Source organism: Vulpes vulpes, chromosome 12 (genome assembly GCF_048418805.1).
Source record: "Vulpes vulpes isolate BD-2025 chromosome 12, VulVul3, whole genome shotgun sequence".
NCBI classification, from domain to species: Eukaryota; Metazoa; Chordata; class Mammalia; order Carnivora; family Canidae; genus Vulpes; species Vulpes vulpes.
Genome location: NC_132791.1, coordinates 33,603,794 through 33,627,979, shown reverse-complemented (window position 1 = coordinate 33,627,979; position 24,186 = coordinate 33,603,794). Strand labels below are relative to the sequence as shown.

The following is a 24,186-nucleotide window of genomic DNA, read 5'->3' as shown; positions in this document are numbered from 1 at the left end:
TTGAAGGGATGGTACTCTGTTCAGAAAATCGCATGGAGAAGCCTCTGTTGAACTCCACTATTGGTTGTGAATGCTTAAAATCAAGTGGAAATGTTGCAGTTCTGAAAACTTTTGAATGACATAATGGCTCAAACAATGGAAATCTGAAATACAATGAGATCAAAATATTTCTTCTCTGATTATTTGATGACATATATACATCAAGTTTTCCATGCTGTTTTTCTTTTTTGCCTTGCTTTCCTTTTTAAGGGGAGAATTTCATAAAGATCCTACCTTAAAGCTATTTTCCTGGAATGTAACCAAACAGGGATTTTCAATTTGAACCACTAGGGGACAGAATAACATCAGTTACTAGCATGGTTTACTCAGTGTGTCAACAAGAAGAAATAAAGTAACTTTGGGTATCAATATACCTTAGTACATCTAGTTAATTAACATAGCACCATGTTATGTTCATCCTTAATGAACACAGATAAAGCTTTTTTTTTTTTCTTAACCAGCACCCAGGCATTCCAATATACTTCTTAGCAAAGAGACACCAGAGGACAATTGTCCTTATTTCCTTAACTTTTCAGCAAATTATTTATTTATTTATTTATTATTTATTATTTTTAAAGATTTTATTTATTCATTCATGAAAAACAGAGAGAGAGAGAGGGAGGCGGAGACACAGGTAGAGGGAGAAGCAGGCTCCATGCAGGCAGCCCGACATGGGACTCAATCCCAGGTCTCTAGGATCACGCCCTGGGCTGAAGGCAGCGCTAAACTACTGAGCCACCCGGGCTGCCCACTGAGCTACCTGGGCTGCCCTTCAGCAAATTTTCTAATGGAAATAGAGCCCCTCCTGATTTCACCCTGACATTCTCCCAAGCCAGCGGCTGTATTCTTTTGCTTTCATAGAGCTTATTCCTTGGAAAATCCTCTTATTTTCCAGTATTAGTGTCTCACTGCTTAGGAGGGGGACCTCTTCTTTCTCCTCTCCTGCCCCTAAATACATCTCCAGATGACCATCTGCTGATGAAGCCCAGTGAGGAGTTTCTCCAACTGGGGGTCATCCCAAACAACATGAGATCCTCTGTATTGTAAGGCTGAAAACCTGCTGGTTTCAGAGAGAGGGTACAAGCCTTACAACGGCTTGGTATTTTGTCAGTGACTAGCTATCTTCCAACAGCTTCTGAGGGAAAGTTCCTTCTATTTTCTGGGCATAACAGAAACAACATTTTCATTCAGTACAGAAGTTTTAAGGTGTCCTTCTTACCCAGATCCTACCTTTGAGTCTGAACCCAGCCGAGGAAGCAAGGGGGCTGGAGCAGAGTTGGGATTCAGGTAGGGGTGTATTTATTTACTGAAAAACATGTTTTTCATACTCACAAGGTATGAGTTTCACAGTTTATTGAATGTATATCCAAGATTTGACTCATCATCTGAATTGTCTAAACATATTTATATAATGTATTATATTTTACATTTTTTCGTAAGTAATGAAGATACCTAATTTGATACCTTTGGATTCATACCAGTGTAGGCTTATGTCAGGGACTTTAGAGTGGGTTAACAGGGGTCTTAGAGTGGGATCACATTTATATAAGATCGCAACGAACATTCTAAGAAGAACTTATCCTGAGGAAAAAGAGTTATGTCCACAAGCAGGTCCAATTACAATTACCCAGCTTGGGAGTAGAAAGCCAATTCTGATAAATCCATTGTGGTGACACCAGGATCACTCTTGGCCCAACTCATAATGCTGTATCTAAATGCTATGAGAAAGAAGGGTAGTCAGTGTTTTTTTTTTTTTTTTTTTTTTGCTTTTGTTTTGTTTATTTTTAATACGTCAGGCATTAGATGCATGTAACAATCTAAGATGCTTTAGGGAAGAAATCTTTCCTCTGGAACAGTGCGCTCTACCCCATGTGTGTATAGTGCCACATGTGGGTTTTGATGTGTAAGGCCTTAGATATGGGCCCAAGTGCTCCCAGGAACTTTTTGCCTAAAACTTAGAGATGAATCTTCTGGTGAAATCTCTAATATCCTTTCTGCACAGGACCTTTGTTTGTGTGTCTTCTGAAACTATTTCCCCATACAGGGTTACAGCTGAAACCTGAAATGTCCAAACACCTCTCTTTACCCTTCTTATTTCAACCCATAGTAGAAATCCGCTTAGTCAGAGGTATTTTGAGGACATTTTTATTTCAGCTCCTGAACCTTATGCCACCCACAGAGAGTGTATCCTCTTTTTCCTCACTCTCCAGAGGGCACAAATAGATCCTTCAAGGTATTTCTCATGTAATCCCATAATTTGCTCTGGAAATACACTTATTTTCTTCCCAGTTTCATTGAACCTCTTTCTTTTCCACTCAAACCTTCCTCCCAAGGAGTGACAATAGATTAGGAGCTGTTACGAAAATAAGTCCACTATATTGAATAATATTCCAGCTAAGAAATCAATTTTGGTGCTCTCAAATTAATTCAATTTCGATAAAAAGTATTTTTATTCACAGTGATAACCACTTTGTTCATCTGACAAGAACCCACATGAACTTATGTTATTTGGAAATAATTAAGTTTTCTCCCAGGGAAATACCTTATTAATTGTAAGGCTTATATCGAAGCTTGGAATAAGTTTCACTACAACATTATGCACTTAGATCTCTTATGTAGAAAAAGCCACGTGATTTATGGGTCAAGAGTAACCCTGTTCTTTGTTCTGCTTGAACTTTGCTTCACCCTTCCCAAGAGGTACACATCTCCACTGTTAGTGATTAAAACTTGCTGTATGGATTTCCATACTTCTAAGAAGATGGATTATTCTTGCATTGAAGGTAAAACCATGGGACCATTTTTATGTTATGATCACATACCTGCATTGTTGCAATGTGACTCTGGTTTCTTGTCTCTAGATACTGCATGGTGGCTATCTTCTGCTTACCCATAGTGTTTCAAGCACACAAGCCAAAAAACCAAGGGAAAATACTCATCAAGTTTCTACTAATAGTAGGTGGAAAAACTAATTCAGCAGTCACCCACTTTGGACAATCATAAGACAAGTGGTGTTTGAACAGAAAAATGGGAGGACTATTCTACTTTATACAACTATTAAAGTGAGCCATATACACTATTTACATGTATTGTTTTGCATTTTTCTACTATATTGCTTTTTTTAACTGAACCAAAAATAGAAAATATTCTAGTTGGTGTCAGTGGTTTGTATATTAATTGGCAATTGGAAGCATGACTAACCATCAGCAGCAGACAAGGACCAAATGCCTATGAAAAGTGGGTTCAGGAAAGGATTTTCTCAGATAAGCAGAATAATTAGTTAAAAAACAGGCTCCCACCAACACTTCTGCCCTACATATCATGTCCTTGTCTTATTGCGCACTTACCATACAGGGATAAAAACCAGCCTTTCATTAGAGAAAGAAAGATAACTTTATTTCTTACTGCAAGAAATAGCTTATCCAAATTGTCCATCCTGGAAAAGTAGAGAAACTGAAAAACAAAAATGAGAATTTAACTTCATAAACAAGACTTCCTTATCCCTGGGTAGAGTGTTTTCTCACATGTATAATGTGGACCATGACAATATGTCATTCATATATATTTTCTTTCTGTTTATGTTCCATTTTAAATTTCTTTATTCATTCAATATTTAAATTGTACCTTTATGTGTTCAAGAATGTACTTGAATGTACTAGGCAAGGAGGTAAGAAGCCATTTTCCTACCCTGAAGTAGGGCATACTCTGGTTGAAGGAGAATTAATCCATCATAGTATAGTGGGTTTACGATGTGATAGGAATTGTGCTCTGGAGGGGCAAACAGATTTAGACAAATCACACTCTGAGGTTTTTCTGTGAAGTGAGAAATTTTAAGGAGTGATAAATAGCAAGAATGAGATATTAGCCCATATTAGGAATACATACCTGGCCAAGGCAATATGAGTTGGGTTTTCTATGGCCCCAAACGGAATGTCGGTAGGTTATGCTTTTAGAAGTCAGCTGCTGCAAAAGCAGACTCTGAGACAACAAGGAATTTATTAAGGAGGGCTATGGGTTCAACACATGTGAGAAGAGAAGGCAGGAGGGGGAAGAGAGGAAAAACTGAGCTGTGGGCCAGTCACAATGTGGCTTTCGTCAAAACCGGGGTGGGGGAGGCTCTGAAGCTGCAATGACCCTTGAGAGGTGGAGTGAGGGGTCTGAGCCTTTATCCCCCACATCCCATCATTGGATACAGGGGAGAAAACTTGGGCTAAATGCCTCATTTCTGCCAAAGGCAATTCCAAGAATGACCCTCAAATCTCTGTATTTACCAAACATCTTTACTTCTCAATGGAAGTGATTACTGAACCAGTTTGCCATCTTTTACCTTGGAATCCTCTTTCAGAGATTTAATTTCCTTTGAGTTCACATCATATTATTCACCCAGCCAGGTATTGTTATGGTTGTAGGTTTGACTTCACACAATCACAGGCATGAGGAATGGAAACCCTTCCAGACAAAAATTTAGTTTGTATCACTTTTCTGAGAAGGCAATTACTGTCATGGGGTGTACTGGGATATTATAGCCTCTATATCCAGTTTCTTTTTTTTTTTCTTATATCCAGTTTCTTTAAGAAGGAGAAAGACCATCAATTCTGCTGTTGTGGAAATGCAGTGATAGAAAAGAAAAAAATGATCCTTACCAGCCATCTCTCAGCTAGGACTCTATTGTGGGAAAATATGAGATCAGTAACCTCAAGGAGACGAGGCCTTTATCTGTCTACCAAGGCTATCAAGAAATAGAGGCATGCTTTGTAATATGGAGTTCTAGAAAATTGTTAGAAATGCAAACACTTAGGCCCCATTACAGACTTATTGGATCAGAAACATTGGGGGTGAAGCCATGTCATCTGTGTCTTAACAAGCCTTCCAATATTTGCAAATGACATATCAGATAAAGGGCTAGTTTCCAAAATCTATAAAGAACTTATTAAACTCAACACCAAAGAAACAAACAATCCAATCATGAAATGGGCAAAAGACATGAAGAAAAATCTCACAGAGGAAGACATGGACATGGCCAACATGCACATGAGAAAATGCTCTGCATCACTTGCCATCAGGGAAATACAAATCAAAACCACAATGAGATACCACCTCCCACCAGTGAGAATGGGGAAAATTAACAAGGCAGGAAACCACAAATGTTAGAGAGGATGCGGAGAAGGGGGAACCCTCTTACACTGTTGGTGGGAATGTGAACTGGTGCAGCCACTCTGGAAAACTGTGTGGAGGTTCCTCAAAGAGTTAAAAATAGATCTGCCCTATGACCCAGCAATTGCACTGTTGGGGATTTACCCCAAAGATTCAGATGCAATGAAATGCCGGGACACCTGCACCCCGATGTTTCTAGCAGCAATGTCCACAATAGCCAAACTGTGGAAGGAGCCTCGGTGTCCATCGAAAGATGAATGGATAAAGAAGATGTGGTCTATGTATACAATGGAATATTACTCAGCCATTAGACACGACAAATACCCACCATTTGCTTCAACGTGGATGGAACTGGAGGGTATTATGCTGAGTGCAGTAAGTCAATCGGAGAAGGACAAACAGTGTATGTCCTCATTCATTTGGGGAATATAAATAATAGTGAAAGGGAATATAAAGTAAGGGAGAAGAAATGTGTGGGAAATATCAGGAAGGGAGACAGAACATGAGAGACTCCTAACTCTGGGAAATGAACTAGGGGTAGTGGAAGGGGAGGAGGGCAGGGGGTGGGGGTGAATGGGTGACAGGCACTGAGGGGGACACTTGACGGGATGAGCACTGGGTGTTATTCTGTATGTTGGTAAATTGAACACCAATAAAAATTAATTTAAAAAAAAAAACAAGCCTTCCAGATGATTCTGATACATACTGGAGGTGGGGCTTAATTTATTGCAGGTGATAAGTATCCTAAAACAAATCTCTACAAGGAGCCATATTTATTGTTCTTTTTTTAAATTTCAAAAATAATTTAATTTAATTTTTTCCTGATTTTATTTTATTTTTTTTAATTAATTTTTATTGGTGTTCAATTTACCAACATACAGAAAAACACCCAGTGCTCATCCCGTCAAGTGTCCACCTCAGTGCCCGTCACCCATTCCCCTCCAACACCCACCCTCCTCCCCTTCCACCACCCCTAGTTCGTTTCCCCGAGTTAGGAGTCTTTACGTTCTGTCTCCCTTCCTGATATTTCCCAACATTTCTTCTCCCTTCCTTTATATTCCCTTTCACTATTATTTATATTCCCCAAATGAATGAGAACATACACTGCTTGTCCTTCTCCGATTGACTTATTTCACTCAGCATAATACCCTCCAGTTCCATCCACGTTGAAGCAAATGGTGGGTATTTGTCGTTTCTAATGGCTGAGGAATATTCCATTGTATACATAAACCACATCTTCTTTATCCATTCATCTTTCGATGGACACCGAGGCTCCTTCCACAGTTTGGCTATTGTGGCCATTGCTGATAGAAACATCGGGGTGCAGGTGTCCCGACGTTTCATTGCATCTGAATCTTTGGGGTAAATCCCCAACAGTGCAATTGCTGGGTCATAGGGCAGGTCTATTTTTAACTCTTTGAGGAACCTCCACACAGTTTTCCAGAGTGGCTGCACCAGTTCACATTCCCACCAACAGTGTAAGAGGGTTCCCTTTTCTCCGCATCCTCTCCAACATTTGTTGTTTCCTGCCTTGTTAATTTTCCCCATTCTCAGTGGTGTGAGGTGGTATCTCATTGTGGTTTTGATTTGTATTTCCCTGATGGCAAGTGATGCAGAGCATTTTCTCATGTGCATGTTGGCCATGTCCATGTCTTCCTCTGTGAGATTTCTCTTCATGTCTTTTGTCCATTTCCATGAATATGAATTCATTTTTCCTGATTTTAAAATGAATTCATATTCATGGAAGAAATACTTAAAATTTAAAAAGAGAATGAAAATTCTGTCACTCAGATTAGCACTACTGTGAACATTTTAGTGCATTTCTTTTCAAACATTTTACATACATTTTTTTAAAAGATTTTATCTATTTGAGAGAGAGAGAAGAGAGCACAAGAAAGAGGGAGAAGCAGACTCTCTGCTGAGCAGGGAGCCCAATATGGGACTGGATCCCAGGACCCTGGGATCATGACCTGAGCCGAAGGCAGACACTTAACTCACTGCACCACCCAGGCACCCCCGTGCTTTTTATTTATAGAAAATATGATGATACTATACTTGTTATTTTGTAACCTGCTTTTTGATTTAATAATCTATTTAGCTCAATACATGTAGACATAACAAGGATAACTCAGATGACCCAGCCTGTGAGTACGAATTGTTTTACCTTTACTTTGAGCCCACCTATGCACTACTAGCAGGACATCTCTTTAAAGTATTTATCTTTCTCAATAGCTACAAGTTTAGAACTCTGGTTTTAAAGTTTTAAGAGGGCACATATATTTAACATCAAGCAATTTTTATTTTGTATTAGGCAGTGAAAAAAGTTATACAAGCAGGAGGTCAACTTAATAAAGCTAAATGCTTGGGGAAACATTAACATATAAAATATCGATTTAACTTCTAAATATGAGTACGTAGTATTGGCTATGAATTTCTACATCGCACCTCCTCCATTCTGTTCCCCTCAATTCTCAGGAAAGAAATGTTCAGGGGGAGAAAATGTTCTTTCTTTAATTCAAGGCTGCAGACAGTGTGTGAACATGAATAAAGAAAGCCAGAGCAAATTATCATTCTTGTTATCATTATTATTTTGCAGAAATATTGCACAGTGTCGTTCAGGTTTGTGAGGTCTAGAAGGATTTTGAGTCAAGCAGATTTGGTTGAGAATCTTTGTTCTGGCATTTGCTGGCTCCATGGCTTGCTACATTACTTTGGGCAAGTTACTTCTCCTTTAAAGTCTTGTTATTCTAGCCTGAGAAAAGAATATAATAAGAGAAATTAGTTTGCTAGGTTAATTTGGGAATTGAATAATGTGTTCAATGAAGGATTTTGTTCTGAAAACTTCCTGGTTTAAAGAAAACAAAAATTCTACCGATCATGTGAAGCAAATGACCTGTATTTGCAGTCAAGTGTGGTAAATCCCTCTCCTCTCTCCACTTCCCTTAAACAGGTCAACACTTGGGCTGAAATGTGACAAAGATTTTCCCTTGACTTCCCAGCCTCTGCTTATCTTTCCTTTCCTCTCTGGCAGCTGACCCTGAGCCCATTCTGCTCATCCTCCTCCCTTCCATGCCAAATTTGAAAGTATGGACCAACAGCTAATAAATTTACCTACACTAACTAAACTGGGATGAGATGTTTTGTTCTTCAAAGTTTTCACATTCAGTGATAAATTTTCTCCCGAATTATGCAATGAATCTAAAACAGAACATGATGTAAAGTAGTAGAACTAACTCGAGACTTTTGGGCTGTGGCTCTGCTTCTTACATTGGGCAAAAGTCACTGTGACTATGGGAAAGCCACCAAACCTCAGGGGACATCAGTTTCTCTGGCCCCATGTTTGTTCCACAAGGATTTCTGAGAGTTCCTGGCTGAAAGAGCTGGAATCCCTTCATCACCAGCAACTCTGACAAGTGGTTGGTTGGCATAGGGGCCCTCCTGTCCAGCCTTCTTCCTGCCCCCCCCCCCCCCCCCCAGCATTCCCTTCCCTACAAAGGGAAGGCTGGTGCAGTCTGGTTTCTTCTAATCTTCATTTAGCACTTCAGGCATCTTTCTCTCTCTCTTTCTTTCTTTCTTTTGTTTAAGATTCTACTTATTTATTTGGAGGAGAGAGAGAGAACAAGAGAAAGGGAGAGAGAAATGAGCCGGGTGGGGGCATAGGGGAGAAGCAGACTCCCCGCCAAGTAAGGAGACCTATGCAGCCCTGCTCCTGGGCCTGGGGTAACATGACCTGAGCTGAAGGCAGACACTTTACCATCTGAACCACCCAGGTGCCCCTCCTTCACCCATATTTCTAATAACTGTCACTTGTTGGATACATTTTATCATTTTGATTTCTTATGTCCACATGGCTAAAAATTAAAATGTAAAAATATGGTGTAAAACCATCTCTGCCCTGTCCTTTTCCCTTAGTCTCTCCTCCCCAAAATAAAGGTTATCATTGTAATTTATTTCTTATATATTCTTTATTTGTTCATATACCAGTTAGGTCAAATGTAAAATTTGTTTTACATTTTAATGTCAAATACATTCTGCATCTTGACCTTTTTTACCTTTTTTTTTTTTCAATATAGGGAGAGCATCCTCATCCTTTTCTCCAGCTGAGTGTGTTTTTTTGTGTGTGTGAATATATTTTAACTATCTCTAATTAAAAGCTTTTGGGGATGCCTGGGTGGCTCAGCGGTTCAGTGTCTGCCTTTAGCTCAAGTTGTGATCCCGGGGCCTGGGATCAAGTCCTGCATTGGGCTCCTTGCAGGGAGCCTGCTTCTCCCTCTGCCTATATCTCTGCTTCTCTCTCTGTGTTGCTCATGAATAAATAAATAAAATCTTAAAAAAAATAAAAGAGTTTGTGTGATTTCCTGTCTTTTGATATTATAAATGATACTGCAATGAATAATATTGTACATAAGTCATTACTCACATGTGCAGTGTTTTTATAAGAAATTTCAAGCCTAGAGTTTATGGATCAAAGACTAATTTAAAATTTTTTTAATTTAAATTCGATTTGCCAACATATAGTATAATACCCAGTGCTCATTCATCATGTGCCCTTCTTTTTTTTTTTTTTTTTTTTTATCATGTGCCCTTCTTAATGCCCGTCACCCAGTTACCCCACCCCCCACCCACCTCCTTTTCTACAATCTTTTGATTCCCAGAATTAGGAATCTCTCATGGTTTGCAAAGACTGTAATTTTAATAAGTATCACCAAATTGCCTCTATAGCGATCCTACCAATTTTCAGTGTTCTGGCAAATTTTAAGGGCATCCCTCTCCCAAATCTCCACAAGAGTGTGGGCCTTCACCTGCTATAAATGGCATGTTATTCACTTTTAATTTGCATTTTTTATTAATATGAATGAGGTTGAATCTCTTCTCATGCATGTTTTCCCTCCTAATCTGTTTGTTCATGTCCCTTCACCCTATTTCTATTGCATCACTTGTAACAAATATTCAATATGTATTGATATTTTCAAATCTTGCAATGTACATTATCCCTAGTACTTCTCATTGTTTCTACCAATTTCTAGCAAAGAAATCATTGGAGTGGATGTTCTATGTTAAGAAAAGTATTATTACGGTGGAGTGTTTTATTTACCTGGTCAATTTTGATGAAAATACTCCCATTTGAAGAACCAGAAATATTAATGAATCTACTTTAGCTCATAAAACTTAAGATGAATAGAAAATACAAAGTGACATTACACAATAAGTCAATCATAGTTAATATGCATAATCTTAAAGGATACATATATTCATACATATTGTATACAATTGTATATAATTTTGTATATATTTGCAAATATATATGCAAATATATATATTTATATAAATTTATATATATATATATATATATATAAAACCCCCAAAACAATACTACCAATTTATGACAAAAGGAAATAAGAGTGTCTGGAAAAGTCCTCCCACCACCCCACCCCCCCACCTACCCTATGCTTTTAAAGCCTGCAGTTGGCTCTTGGTCCACATTCTTCAAGGAATCCATTCCTTATTTTCTTAAATTTCTTATCAGTTGGAATGCAAAGAACAGACATCGGTTGATTTCTCCTCGAATAATCGTCCAGGCACAGCTGCTGTGCTCCTGGTTTTCCAGGTAATTATGGATCCTTAGGAAGTACCTTTTAATCTGTAATCTAGGGTTGTCACTTCTCAGGATGTCACTGTTCTGCTCTGCTTCCAGGCTTATCAGCACTTCTAGGTATTCCAGCTGTTGATGAAGTTCAGTGAGGAAATTCTCCATGTGTCTTTCTTCCCAACCCTCCAGAGAAATATTTGCCCTGAAGAGGTTGAAAATCTGCTGAAGCATCTCATGAAGAATGGCCAGTGCTTGTCCTTTCTGGTACTGGTGACGATTCACAGACTGCTGGGGAAGCAGGAAGCTTTTCCTGTGTGCTAGACACTGCTGAATGGATGATTTTTGCAAACTATTCAAGAGTTTTAAACTCTCTCTGTTTACTCTTTGTTGGAAGAAAGCCAGTTTCAATTCTAGGGAGAAGATAGTAGAAGAAGCCAACAGCACCAACACAATTTCAAAGAAATGCTTGTTAATCATGCTGAAGGTCAAATATTCCAAGTATCTCTGTACAGGATTAGCAAAGCCCCAACTTTAGTAGTTTGCCTTTCACGCATCTCAGATTGATCTGGAGGTGTTGTCCTTTGTTGGTTTTGTTTTCTAATGCTGTCATTACTCCAAGATTACATATTCGGTTTTCTGGTTCCCTTTCACTGTGTTTATGGGACATTTCTTCCACTTTCCCCATTGTGTTGGCTGTTTGACAAAGTAACCAAAAGAACTTGTTTCTTTTTTTTTTTTTAAGAACTTGTTTCATTGTATGTGTTCCTTGACATAATTACAGACTAGTCACCCAATATGATTTTCTATTACTCTCATTATTACCTACAAAGTTTCACTCAACACAATACGGTTTCTATATATTTGGTTTTTTTTTTTTTTTTTTGGTTTCTATATATTTGGTCGAGCTTATTAAAGTTCTTTTTTGAGAGTATTTTTTTAAAGGAATACTCCTTCATGACTAATGTTTATCAGAGGTTTAGCAGCACCTCTAGGGCACTCAAGGGAAAAAATTACAATCTATACGGACTACTAAATTTAAAACTGCAAGTAGGACTTTAAATTTACACTAATGTTTGAGAGGGAGAGAGAGAGATAGAGAGAGAGAGAGAGGTAAGAGCAGGATGAGGGGCAAGGGAGAAGCAGGCATCCCATTGGGCAGGGAGCTCGATGCAGGCCTTGATCCCAGGATCCAGGGATCATGACCTGAGCTGAAGGCAGACACTTAACCAAGCAAGCCATCCAGGTGCCCGTCAATTACATTTTAAAAGGATTTTTTAAATGAGGAAATATTTCATCTATATTGACTCATTATCATATATTTACCCACACCTAGTTACCCTTTCTGGTTTTGTTCATTCCTTTTGGTAGCTCTAACTCTCTATTTGGTATCACTTTTCTTGAGAAACTATTCTTCTTGAATAACTTCAATAATTCTTGTATCTCAGGTCTGCTGCCAATGAATTCTCTTGGTTTTCGTTTGTCTGAAAAAATCCTTTGTCTTCAGCTGGGAAATATGGTATTACTGAGAACAGAATTCCAACTGGAGATAGTTCTTTCAATACTGTCAAGATGTTTTCCCCGTCTTTTGGCTTGCATGGTTTCCGAAGAGAAGACTTCTGTCATCTTAATTTTATTTCTCTGTGCATCATATGTCTTCTTTTTCCCTAACTGCATTTATCTCTACCATTATATTTCAGCAATTTGATGATAATGCGCCTTTGTGTGATTTTTCTTTTTGTATCTTCTAGTAGGAATTTCTCAAGCTTCTTGAGTCTGTGGTTTTATCATTTTAATTAAATTTGGAAATGTTTCAGATCTTATTTTTTCAACATTTTTTATCTCCTGGGACTCTAACTACAGATATATCAGACCCATGATCATACAGGCAATGGAGGTTTACTCAATATTTTTCCTCTTTATTTTTAATAGTTTCTATGGTGATGTCTTTGAGTTCACTGATATTATTTTTCTTTAACATCTTATCTGAATGTTAATCCATCTAGTATATTTATCACTATAGGTAGTATGTTTTTCATCTCTAAAAGTTCACTTTGCTCTTTTTTGATATTTTTCATTTCTTCCCTCATCACACTCATTTTTTTCTTCTTTTTGAGCTTATGACATGTATTTATGATAGGTGTTCCAACCTCTTTGTTTGCTAATTCTGTCATTTGTGTTATTTCCAGGGCTTGTTTCTTGATTTTCTTTTCTACTGCTTATGGATCCTATTTTCTTGTTTCTTTGCATGCCTGATAGCTTTTGACTGGATTCAGAACACTGTAAGTTCACCACTGGGTACTGGATTTGTGAAGTCCTTCATATAGGGTTGGGATTTGTTTAAAGACATAGTTATTATGAGGACATAGTTAGGTACACAATTTACTCCTTTGGGGCTTGTTTTTACACTTTGTTAGCATGGGTAAAGCAGACTTCATTGTCTAGGGCAATGTCATCTCACTATCAAGGGACTATCCTCATAAGGATTCTACTCACTGGTCCCTATACTAGGAAATCTTTGCACTTTGGCTGGAAGAAACATGAAATATTCCCAGCCCTGTGTCTACCTTGGAGGTAATTGGCCTATTCCTTTTGGAGCATTCTTTCTCTAGTCTAGAGATCCTAAGTGACATGGGCATGGGTGTTCTTAAAAAAAATTTGTGTGTGTGCATGTGTGTGTACATGTGCTTGACTGTGTGCCTGTACACATGCCTGTGCCTGTAGAGGGTCATGAATGACATTCAGAGCCCATGAAATAGTAAAGCTTAGTGTGTGGGTCCCTTTTGTCTAAACCTAAGGATAGCATTAAGGGAATCCACTGCAAGCTTATAATACTTTAGAGAAAAACAATGGAAAAGTATCATGACTGAAAAAAAGTGCTAAGTCTTAAAGCATCATTGAGTAAGACAAAACCTTTGAAGAAAATGCAATAAACAAACAGTGGCAATCTATCTTTGACTAGAATGGACTTTGTGACTTTTAAATTTATTTAAAATGTATACATTTTAATATATTCACCTTTCCCCCCACACACAAATTTAACATTATTGTCAATCTAAAAAATATAATGCTGTGCTTAAAATTCTTATTATCTCTCTGTGTTAAAAACATACCAAAATAGTTCATTAGTAAGGAAGATATTTTAAATTCGACCAAAGGATGGCAGCATAACATCAATTACTTAGAGCCTGTATTGACCAGAGCTCTTACTCTGTTGGCAAGAGAAATCAAAAAGTTTATGGCATCTAGTGGTCTGATAACATGTGGTCATCAACATATTATTACTTTGACAAAATGAATTGTTCCCATAATACATAAGATTACCAATCACTCTAACTCATATTAAGATACTTGGCTGGTTAGTATTGTTAAATATTTCCCTTTTCCTGCTTTGACTGCTTTAATGGACATTTGCTGCATTCTGGTTATTCACTGTCATCACTTCTCCCTTTTCTGAGGGTTATTGGTATGCATAGCCTGACTTCTCTGCCTCCTCTTGGATTTTGTGCTTCTGGCCTGAGTCCCTATTTGACACATTCAGCCCTGTCCAAGCTACTCAGTGCCTTACTTTCCCCAGCCTCCATGACTATTTCAGGCATGGTCCTTTGTCCCAGTTATCTCAGTGCACCTCCACTCCCATTTTCTGAGCATAAACTTGCAAATATTTAATGATATTAATTTATCTGTCCTAGAATGCAATAGTTAGAAGTGATCTTAAATGACATATAATCTGTTTTCTATGCCCTTCCTGAAAAATTCAGTCCTAAAGCAGAAATAAAGTAAGCATTCTGCTGGAAGGGGCAGGGATGCATGTTAGTCCAGACAGGGATGTCAGGATTCAAAGAGAATGGGGAAGTGCCCATATGGAGAGCTAACCTGGCATGGGGTGCTGGAGCCTGAGAAGAGTGAGTAGAAATCACAGCCAAAGTGGGGTGAGGAGAACAAAGTTCTTGCAAACAAAGTTTCAAAATGCTACCCTAGAAAATATTTATTTACTTATTTAAGTTGTATATATTTAAGGTATACAGCATTATGTTTTGATATACATGTACATTGTGAAATTATCACTATAGTCAAGCTAATTAATATATCCATTACCTCACATACTACCTAAATACTTACTAGTTTTAATGAGTTAAATGGTGGAAAAGCCTGGCAGTCACATCAAAATGCCTAGATGTCATCTTTATTCAAAGGATCAAAGTGAACCTCATCAATACTGGGACAAATTGAAATCATGCACCAACCTATTAAGATTCAACTCAAAATAACACAACATCCCTTCTGGGCTATTCTCACCAATGCAAATAACTTGAATTTAATCATGAAAAAACATCACTTAAACCAAAATTGAGGAACATTCTACAAAATAATTGCCCTGTAACTGTTCAGGGTTGTGAAAGTCAAAGAAAGACAGGAACTGTTTCAGATTAAAGGAGACTAATGGGGCTTCTGGTCTCCAGTTCTGCATATAAGGAGCTTAGAAGTCATCACTCTATCTTGCTAAGTAAAAAAACCTGAACAGACTGAAAAATCATTCTTCGTGGATCCATAAGATAGAGGTAAGACACGGGGCAAACCAGTGCTCCTCAAATCGGAGAGAGAAGGGGGAGAATCCAGTTTACCAAGGCAGAGACACTCAAGTGGAAACCACTGTGGGAACCAGTGTTGGGGTAGGAAATCTGAATTTTGGTTTGGTGGATTGCTGGAGGCTCCACCAAACTAAAGAATATGTCAACTGAATACACTGTGATTTTTTTTAGCAGTGTCCACTTGCTATTAAGGATATTATTGGTACAATTGGACAAATCTAAATATGAAGGCTGAGTATTATACGGTTCTAATGTAACAATGCTAATTTCTGTTTTTTATAATTTAATTTTTTTAAGAGAGAGTGTGTGAGTATGCAGGAGAGGCAGAGAGAGAGGGAGAGAGAATCTCAAGCAGACTCCACACTCAGCATGGAGCCAAACTTGGGGTCCTCTTAAAACCCTGAGATCATGACCTGAGCTGAAATCAGTATGTATTGTGTGTGTGCATATTTTTTAATGAAGTAATTCATTTTGAGATGTGATAACTGAGCCTTCATAATGTAGAGTAACCTCTCTCCATACTAACATCACCTATACTGTTCTTCTGTCCCTTCTTCATAGTTTAATTTAGGCCAAGAATGGCAAAAATACAAGGAAAGGAAAGGCCACCAATCCACATTATGAGTACAGTATGATACTTAAGCCCATAGCCTCTAAAGTGTGACAGACTACATTTAAATCTCAACTATACTATTTGTTTGCTGTGTCATCTTGGGCAAGCTGTTAACATCTCTTTATCTCAGTTATATCAATACAAAGACAAGTGTAATAACAGTATCTCATGCAGCTGTTGTGACCTCTAATTGAAGTAATGTGTTTATCAGAGTCTTTGGCACATGGTCCATGCTCAACAAATGATATTATGTTATTTGTATGAGGCATGACAATATTAATAGATTGCAACACTCATTTCCACTGACCCCTGGACAAGTATGTTCAACATAGCTCTCCAAGCACAGTCCCCTATTAATCAATCACAAATGGAAATAAGTTGAAGCCTATCTTCCATCAATATTTTTTTCAATTTTCAATAAATACTAATTAATCCAAAGAAAGAAGGATCAAGTGGGTGCATGCTCTAAAGGCACTTATACAATATGTACTGGTCCTCATGATGTTAAAATATTCAACATATTTTTATTGATTGCTTATTATCTTCCTATCACTGTTGAGGCCTGTCTGTGAGCCAGCGATAAAGATCCCTGGAATGAAGCTTAATCAGATTAGGTAGGGTGAGAAAGGAAAAACAGTAAGGTATAAGCAAATTACCAGCATAACATAATATAAAAGTGGATTAGAATAAGATCAGTTGGGACCATATTTTCTTTCTATTTATGGACCACCTGGCAGTCGAACTTCCATATACAGAGTGACAAAAGGAAGTAGTCTAAGACCAACTAGTTTTAAAGGAATGGGAAGAGGATACCACAAAGGTTCGGAAATAGGGTGTCTAGATAGTAGAAAGGAAACCAGTTTTCAAGAAAGAAGGATAGTCTAACAGTGTCCAATGTTTCTGAGTGGATAAGCAAAGAAAGTACTTGAAAGCACACATTGAAGTTAATGACATGGAAGTCATTAGTGACTTTCACAAATAGAATTTTCAACAGAGTAGTCTGGGTGGGAGACAGATTTCAATGCTTTTAAGATGAAATGGAAAAAAACAATGTAGGTGGTGCCAATAAAAATTGGATCACTCCATGGAGGAGAAAAATACAGTGAAAGAAAGAATGGGATGTTCAATCTTGGAAGGCTTTGTTATTTTATTTTTTTATTTTGGTTTGTTTTTAAGGTAAGAAAGACAACTTGTTGACTGGAAGAAGCCAGTAGAGGGAGGAGAAAGAGATGGAACTCATGGCAGGCTGGTCTTTAGCAGGAAAGATGGACAAAAGAGTCGGCATCAAAATAATATATAATTATATTTCATATTTAATGTACATGTGTGTATTAGTTAACTAATACACCTGGTTAGCTTGCTTGGTGACCCTAGTTAATAATAACATCAATTCACTTTGCTTTGAACAGAAGCAGAGAAGGTTCACAGTCCATCCAGGATTGGGACTTTGCCAGGAGGTATTGAACTGAGTGACAATGAAACAAGGGAGTCTAAGATATTAATAAGAGAGTAGTGGAAGTATTGAACCCTGGAACTGATAACAGGTGAGTCTGGATTATACCTAAATCATCAAGCTTGGGGCAATATAGTCCACCTAAACCCCTCTGATCATATTTACAATTGACTTCCTATTTTCTCTAGTCTAATATTAATACCTGGTTAGATAACAACACTATTTGTGGCAATATCCAAATAACAGCCACCATTTACTTAATATATAAGTTAAGAAATTGCTTACATGTCCTCTGAATTCCATGTGTGTTTGCTGTTGGTTAGTGGTAGGATTGTTTTCTTTCTGATAGCAGACAACATCCCCATGATTGTCTAAATTTATTTATTTAGCTAATGCTTAGAACTCTTACTGTGTGCAAGGACATGACTTTTGGCAAACTACAGATATTAATTCATTTAATCCACACAATTACTCTATGATATAAGGGTTATTACAACTCCCATTGCACAAATAAGGAAATCATGACACAGACATGTTATACCCAATGTCATGCAGGACAAAGAGAATATAGCAATATTATTTCTAATCTTTATAATATGCTTGAGAGGTGGTCTTATCTCCACTTTAAAAATGAAAAGAAAAAGCCACCTGTGATTTACAGAAGTTAAAAACACTTCCATCCACAGGGACTTAGAGTTCTGATTATGAGGAAGTAACAGGGTTAAGAATTACCCTCCCATAGTAAACAACTAGAAAACTAGACAAAATATAGGCAACAACTATTTGTACTTGCTGGATGACAGGCAGTGGAAGACTGTGATTCCTGGGATATGGGAAGCAAATGAGGCTTTCTGATCAGACTAGGACTTGTAGACTAGGCTGCAAGGAGGAGCCTCCTTAGACAATCTCTTCTGAGTTGAAGAAACAGAGATCAGAGAGTTTGGGGAGGCCAAAGCAGGCAGAACCTGCAGAGCAGAGTACCCAAAAGGAGGTAGCTAGTTATCCAGAGATTTCCAAAAATTTTCATACAGTTATTCTTAAGTCTGGTGAATACTAGTCAGTGCACACATCAGGTGAAAACCTACAAGGCCCAACAAGTATGACGTCCAGAGAAGGAAAAAAAAAAATTATCATGGAGCTTGAAGCCAAAGAGCACAATGAGGGTCAGAAATCATTCAAGTTCCCACCAGCCACCCAGCAGAGACTTTCTTGAACAAATAGGGCATTCAATAAAGAACCCCAAAAGAGCAGCTCTTAAAAATGAAGCTAAATTAATCCTGAAGTGAAGAGTAGTCTAGACCTGTCTTGAAAGAGCTTAAGAACAAGACTGGGAGAAAAAACAAATAATATACAATCAGTGACTGTCACTGCCAGTACAAAATCCAAAATTCTTTAAAGAAAAACAACAAAATCCAGCACATTAAAACATAAAATCACAATGTACAGCATTCAATATAAAATTACTATACCTATTAGGCATAGGAAAATGTGACCCATATTCAGGAAAAAAATGAGTTAACAGAAATGGACTGAGAGATGATGGAATTAGCATACAAAGATATTAAAGCAGCTATTATACATAAGATCCACATGGAAAATGAACATAAATACTATGAGAAGGGAAATGGAAAACAGCAAAAAATGGAACCAAAGAGACATTCAAGATTTGAAAACTACTGAAACTCACTAGATGCGATTAACAACCAAACAACAAAGAAACAACAAAGATGGTTAGGTCATAAGTAGAATTAAAACCCAGCTCCATGTGACTCTAAGGTATTATCACTTTCGGTGGGTGCTTCTCATTTTACAATGGCTTTAAAAAGCCACAGCTAACAACTAAGGTAAAAATATCATCCAAGCAGAGGGACTGTGAGTAGAAGGGCAAATGTAAACATGTCACAAGGAAGGGAACAATTTTATTTATTTATTTATTTATTTATTTATTTATTTATTTATTTATTTATTTTTTAAGAGAACAATTTTAGAGTCAAGACAGACAAATTCTAGCTCTGTAATTTAGCTAGGTGAACTTGCACACATTTCTAAAATTTTGAGTTCATTGCCCCATCTGTAAAATTGGGATATAAAGAAGTCCTTATATATAATAATACATAGCAATTATTGAGATAACATGTAAGAAGTTAGTTATCATACGCTTGGCACATAGACACATACCTGTTTTTCAATAGCTGGTAGGCGAAAATCCTGAAATTCTTACCTGGGCTCATGAAAGTAAATAAATATGACTGATTGGAAGGCTTAGGAAAAGCTGTGGGGTGTGTGTGTGTGTGTGTGTGTGTTTAAGGGGGTGGTCCTGGGTGCCAAGGGGTCCTGGGTCCTTCCACACCAAACTTTTGCTGCATTTAAATCTAATGGGCCAGATAATGTTAGTAAAAATATAAAAATATTCTTTCCAGACTGGTATACAATGTCTTACGAGATACTACTCTTTTGACCTAAAAAAGTTAACAGGGAATCTAGATGGAAGTCATTATAGAAAAAGATCTGCCAAAATATATATTTTAGGAAATGTGCCAGTCGACTTCACGTTGTTATAATGAATGCTGTCTTGTTTCCTTGGAACAAAATGATGTATTTGAAAGAGTCTGTGTTTTGCATTGAGATAGTACTAGCTCTGATGTAGCACATGAGCTGCACAGTTTTGGATAGCCGGTTAACTGCAGTAAGCCACAGTTTTTGTAAAATAGGTGTGTAATAATAACCTTGCAGAGCAGTTACAAGGATTAAATAAAGTAACATATATAAATTGCCTACTATTGGTAATTTAAAATTTGTTTCTTGTCCTTCTGGAGTCCTTTCTCCCCCTCCAATTCATATTTATTTATTTTTTTGATATTATGAAATCTTTCTGATATGGGAAGTGAACTAAGATTCCATACCATTGGTCCCTGATGTCAACTCCCTCATTTTAGATTTGTCACTGCTTCTTTTCCTGAAGAAACATTTGAAGGACCAAAAGAGACAAACACTAGAGAAGCTACTGTTATGATGGGGCTCTTCACACTTGGGATTCATTATTCTTTGAGTTTTGAGACAAACTCAATAGGCTTCACTCCTTGGTTGAGCAAAGAGAAAAATAAATCAGAAGTTTATAAAATATTAAAGAACAGTACACTTTGCCCTTTGCCTTCTTAATCTAACAGACATTTTTCAGGGCTTTAAGCAATTATCAAGTGACAGAGTTGTCTAAAATCAATACTGCTACCTTGTGTAACCGCCAGAAAGCAGATATGAAGACTGGTGCCTGAACTGGTCTAGAGATTAATGAGTTTGCTGAGTAACTTAGTCTGACTACCTGGTCACACATTTCTCTTGACACAGTCAATAACCAGGACTGGAAGGACCACTAGTGGGAAGGCTATGGCCTAAAGTGATTCCAGGAAATTCTCAGATTATTATCAAAAGACCAGTGAGACGAGAGAATAGCAAATGATCTATGGACTGCTATGCCAGGAATCCAAGTTCACCTCGACTCCAGATAAAAATACTCTTGTGGCCTAAGATAAAAATTATTGTCTGAAATACACAAGATGTTCTTCAAGATAAATAAACTAAAAACTAAGACAAGATATCACTGCTTTAAAAAATCTCTTATTAAAGGTGCAGCAGATTTGTAAGGTTCTTTATAAAGAGTAGACACCTATGTTTTAGAGCTCAAAGAGGGAGGAATATTTAACAGATTTACTTATATTCAATTTCAATTTTGGAGGGGCATAATGACACTTATTAACATTCTTTGGGTTGATGTATCTCATGATCAACTTCCTAAGGGTACCTTAGTTTGACCCCATCTATCGGCGTCAAACTTGATTCTAACCCAGGAAGCCAGGAAACCCAATCTGTGTGTTCCTTGGTTTGTGTGTGAATGCAAGATGAGGAAGGTCATTCTAAACATATAAAACTGGGAGACAGCTGCCCAGAGTGGCCCCTCTTGAAATTCAAGAGAAGATGGCTTGGAAAAGGTGACACACACACCCAACAACAGGTAGCAACTGGGGCATGGGTGGAGTAAGGTTGGAACCATGACCTTGTCTCTCATAAGCATCCTGTGTGGTGACAGTTCTCCTCGGGGTAAGAATAAAGGTTTTTTAAAAGAAGACTTTAGACACAGAAACAAATGTCCTCTTTGTCACTATGACTGTGCAACAGATACGGTCAGGTCATATAATAAAACCATTCATTAGCCTTGGGAATATAAACTGAGCCTCTTCCTACTAATCTTAACCTTCCTGAAGGTCAGAACAAGATTAAGATCACCCTGAAAGGAACCGATTGCCTGACTGGTGGTGTCCTGACACTTTGAAGACGGTTTAGTTACATTAGTTTCTGACGCCTTCAGAATTGTTTTTCTTTTTGAGTCATCAGCAGACATGATCTTTATGTACCAAGAAGAAAAGAACATTTTAAAAGAAAACACCTTATATCATTGAAAAGGGAAAATGGGCACTATGAAATGTTGCCAGTCAGCTGTCAATCAGGATTGAGTGCTGAACACAAAGTATTGTAGTACTACAAGACTTTGAGGTTATTTGTTGGAATTTCAGAGACCAAGGAGATCATTTTATATTCATCACAGGGACTTAAAAAATATGTGATTTTGAATAGTGGCTCATGGCCACATCCTTTCACATTACCATCCTACACGGTTTAAGGACAGTGATTTCTTTTTAAAGAAAAGTATAAGCCTGAATACTATAGTGCTTAATTTTAGATTTTAGAAAAATTGAACTTTTCCATCTCTAATTCATGTCTATTCAGCCATTATTAGAAGATCATACACAGATGTGAGAAGAAAAAGTACATATATGTGTGATGGGGAAGGAGGATGGTAGGAAGCTGAGGGTGTTAAAGATGGGCAATAGAAACAAAACATTTTGTAATTTATTGAGATATAAGTACACGCACAACCACTTTTTTAAAAAAATATTTATTTTTAGAGAGAGAATGCACAAGTTGGAATGGCCGTGGGAAAAGGAGAGAGAATCTCAAGTAGACTCAATGCTGAGCCTGATGTGGGGCTCAATCTCACAATCATGAGATCACGACCTGAGATGAAACCAAGAGTTGGAGGTGTAACGGACGGTGCCACTCAGGCACCCCACAATCACTTTTTAAAATAAAAGCATTGATAAATTTCGACTTTAAAATTTTTACATCAGACTCTACCTTGACTGACATGCTATTTTTCAGTTTATTAAGAAGTTAATAATTAAGACCATTGGTTCTCAGACTCAATGAAACAAAGGTTTTGCAAGTGGAATCTAGATGATCTATTGCTAAAATCAAATTCTAGCAAGTATTTCCCAATTCATATTCAATAATGGAAGAACTTCCCACATTGTTAGCATTTTTATCACGCATTGATCTTAAACCATTAATGTGGCAATGATTTACCTTGACTTCTCAAGATGGTATCTGATTTCTCATAACATACAATTAAAGTTGTCATAACAATAATTAATGGTGTTCTTTTAATAACACCATGACTGCTAGATGTTTTTTCCCTTACAGATGTTAGAAAACAATAGACTAAGACTATTGATCTATTAGTAGATAATCAAATTTAAGCTTAGTGAATAAAGAGAAAAGAATCCAGATGTGTTTATCAGCCCCAAATAAAACCCTGCATATGGTCTATGGAAAAGGGAGGCCCTGCATTTAAGGCAAGGGGATACCTTTTGTCAGTCTTTCCAAAGGATGAAATTTCAGTAAGTCCTACATAGTTAATTTTGAGACTTTTCTGGAAGGTAGTGCTGTCATTAATTACTCTTTATGTTTCCTCTAAAAGAACCTTGGTTTTTAAGTACTTGTTACTCCCTTAAAATCCAGATTATGAGGGTTTGAAATGACCATAAAATTTTTAGATTTAAGAATGAATATTGTCAGTCATTTTTACAAATATTTACTGAGTACCTATCAAAGCAAGCAGTGAAATCTACGTACTGCTCATAAGATTCCTAAAAATTGGTTTTGAATGTTACATTGCACCTTTTTCTAAATTATCACTCCTCTTGACCTTTTCAAGAGAAATAACATGTTAGCTTTTAGATTTTCTTGTAGTGTTTCTTGTAAGAAGAGCTGGAGAATAAACCTACATACCGAAACACATTAACAAGGAATTACAAATATTAGCTAAAGGCGAGAGAAATGCCAGGGAAGAGTACATATCAGCACACTGCTTTATTACTGTGTGTTTTTTTTTTTTTAAAAAAAAACCTCATCCATTAAGTTTATACAAATTGAAGAAGGCCAGGGTACCTGAGTGGCTCAGTCAGTTAAGTATCCTACTCTTGATTTTGGCTCAGGTCATGATCTCAGGGTTGTGAGATCAAGCCTGGCGTCAGGCTCTATGTTGAAATGTGGAGCCTGCTTGAGATTCTCTCTCTCCCTCTGCCCCCTTCCCACTCCCTCTCTAAAAAAATTAAAATGATAAATTAAGGAAGGTCAAAATAAAAGGATGCTTTACTCTGATTTTGTTACTACCATAAAAGGATGTTTTGAAGAGAACATGAAGAAAACTGTAAAACTAAATTAGAAATGTGGGCTATTTGTGCTATGGTCATAATGTCTTTTACTGAGATATTCTGTATTACGTAACTTCAGAATTAAATAAAAGTTGAGCGATCTTGGAAATTTCACAAGATCTCAGACTTGATTTCTTTAATCTAGAAAGTATTTCTTTTTTCTCATGACTTCTCTAACTCAGCAAATCCAAATGAACATGGAA

General features: G+C 37.3%; 1 protein-coding gene across 1 annotated transcript; it reads right to left on the bottom strand.

The window, feature by feature from the left end:
* Window positions 1–10,661: 10,661 nt before the first annotated feature.
* Window positions 10,662–11,578, bottom strand: IFNE (interferon epsilon). The gene has a single exon (XM_025988286.2). The coding sequence runs from the start codon at window positions 11,255–11,257 to the stop codon at window positions 10,694–10,696; it is 564 nt and encodes a 187-aa protein (XP_025844071.1). The 5' UTR covers window positions 11,258–11,578; the 3' UTR covers window positions 10,662–10,693.
* Window positions 11,579–24,186: the final 12,608 nt, after the last annotated feature.

Bases quoted from the DNA above. Each gene is read 5' to 3' on its own strand.
- IFNE (XM_025988286.2), bottom strand. From the start codon at position 11,257: ATGATTAACAAGCATTTCTTTGAAATTGTGTTGGTGCTGTTGGCTTCT.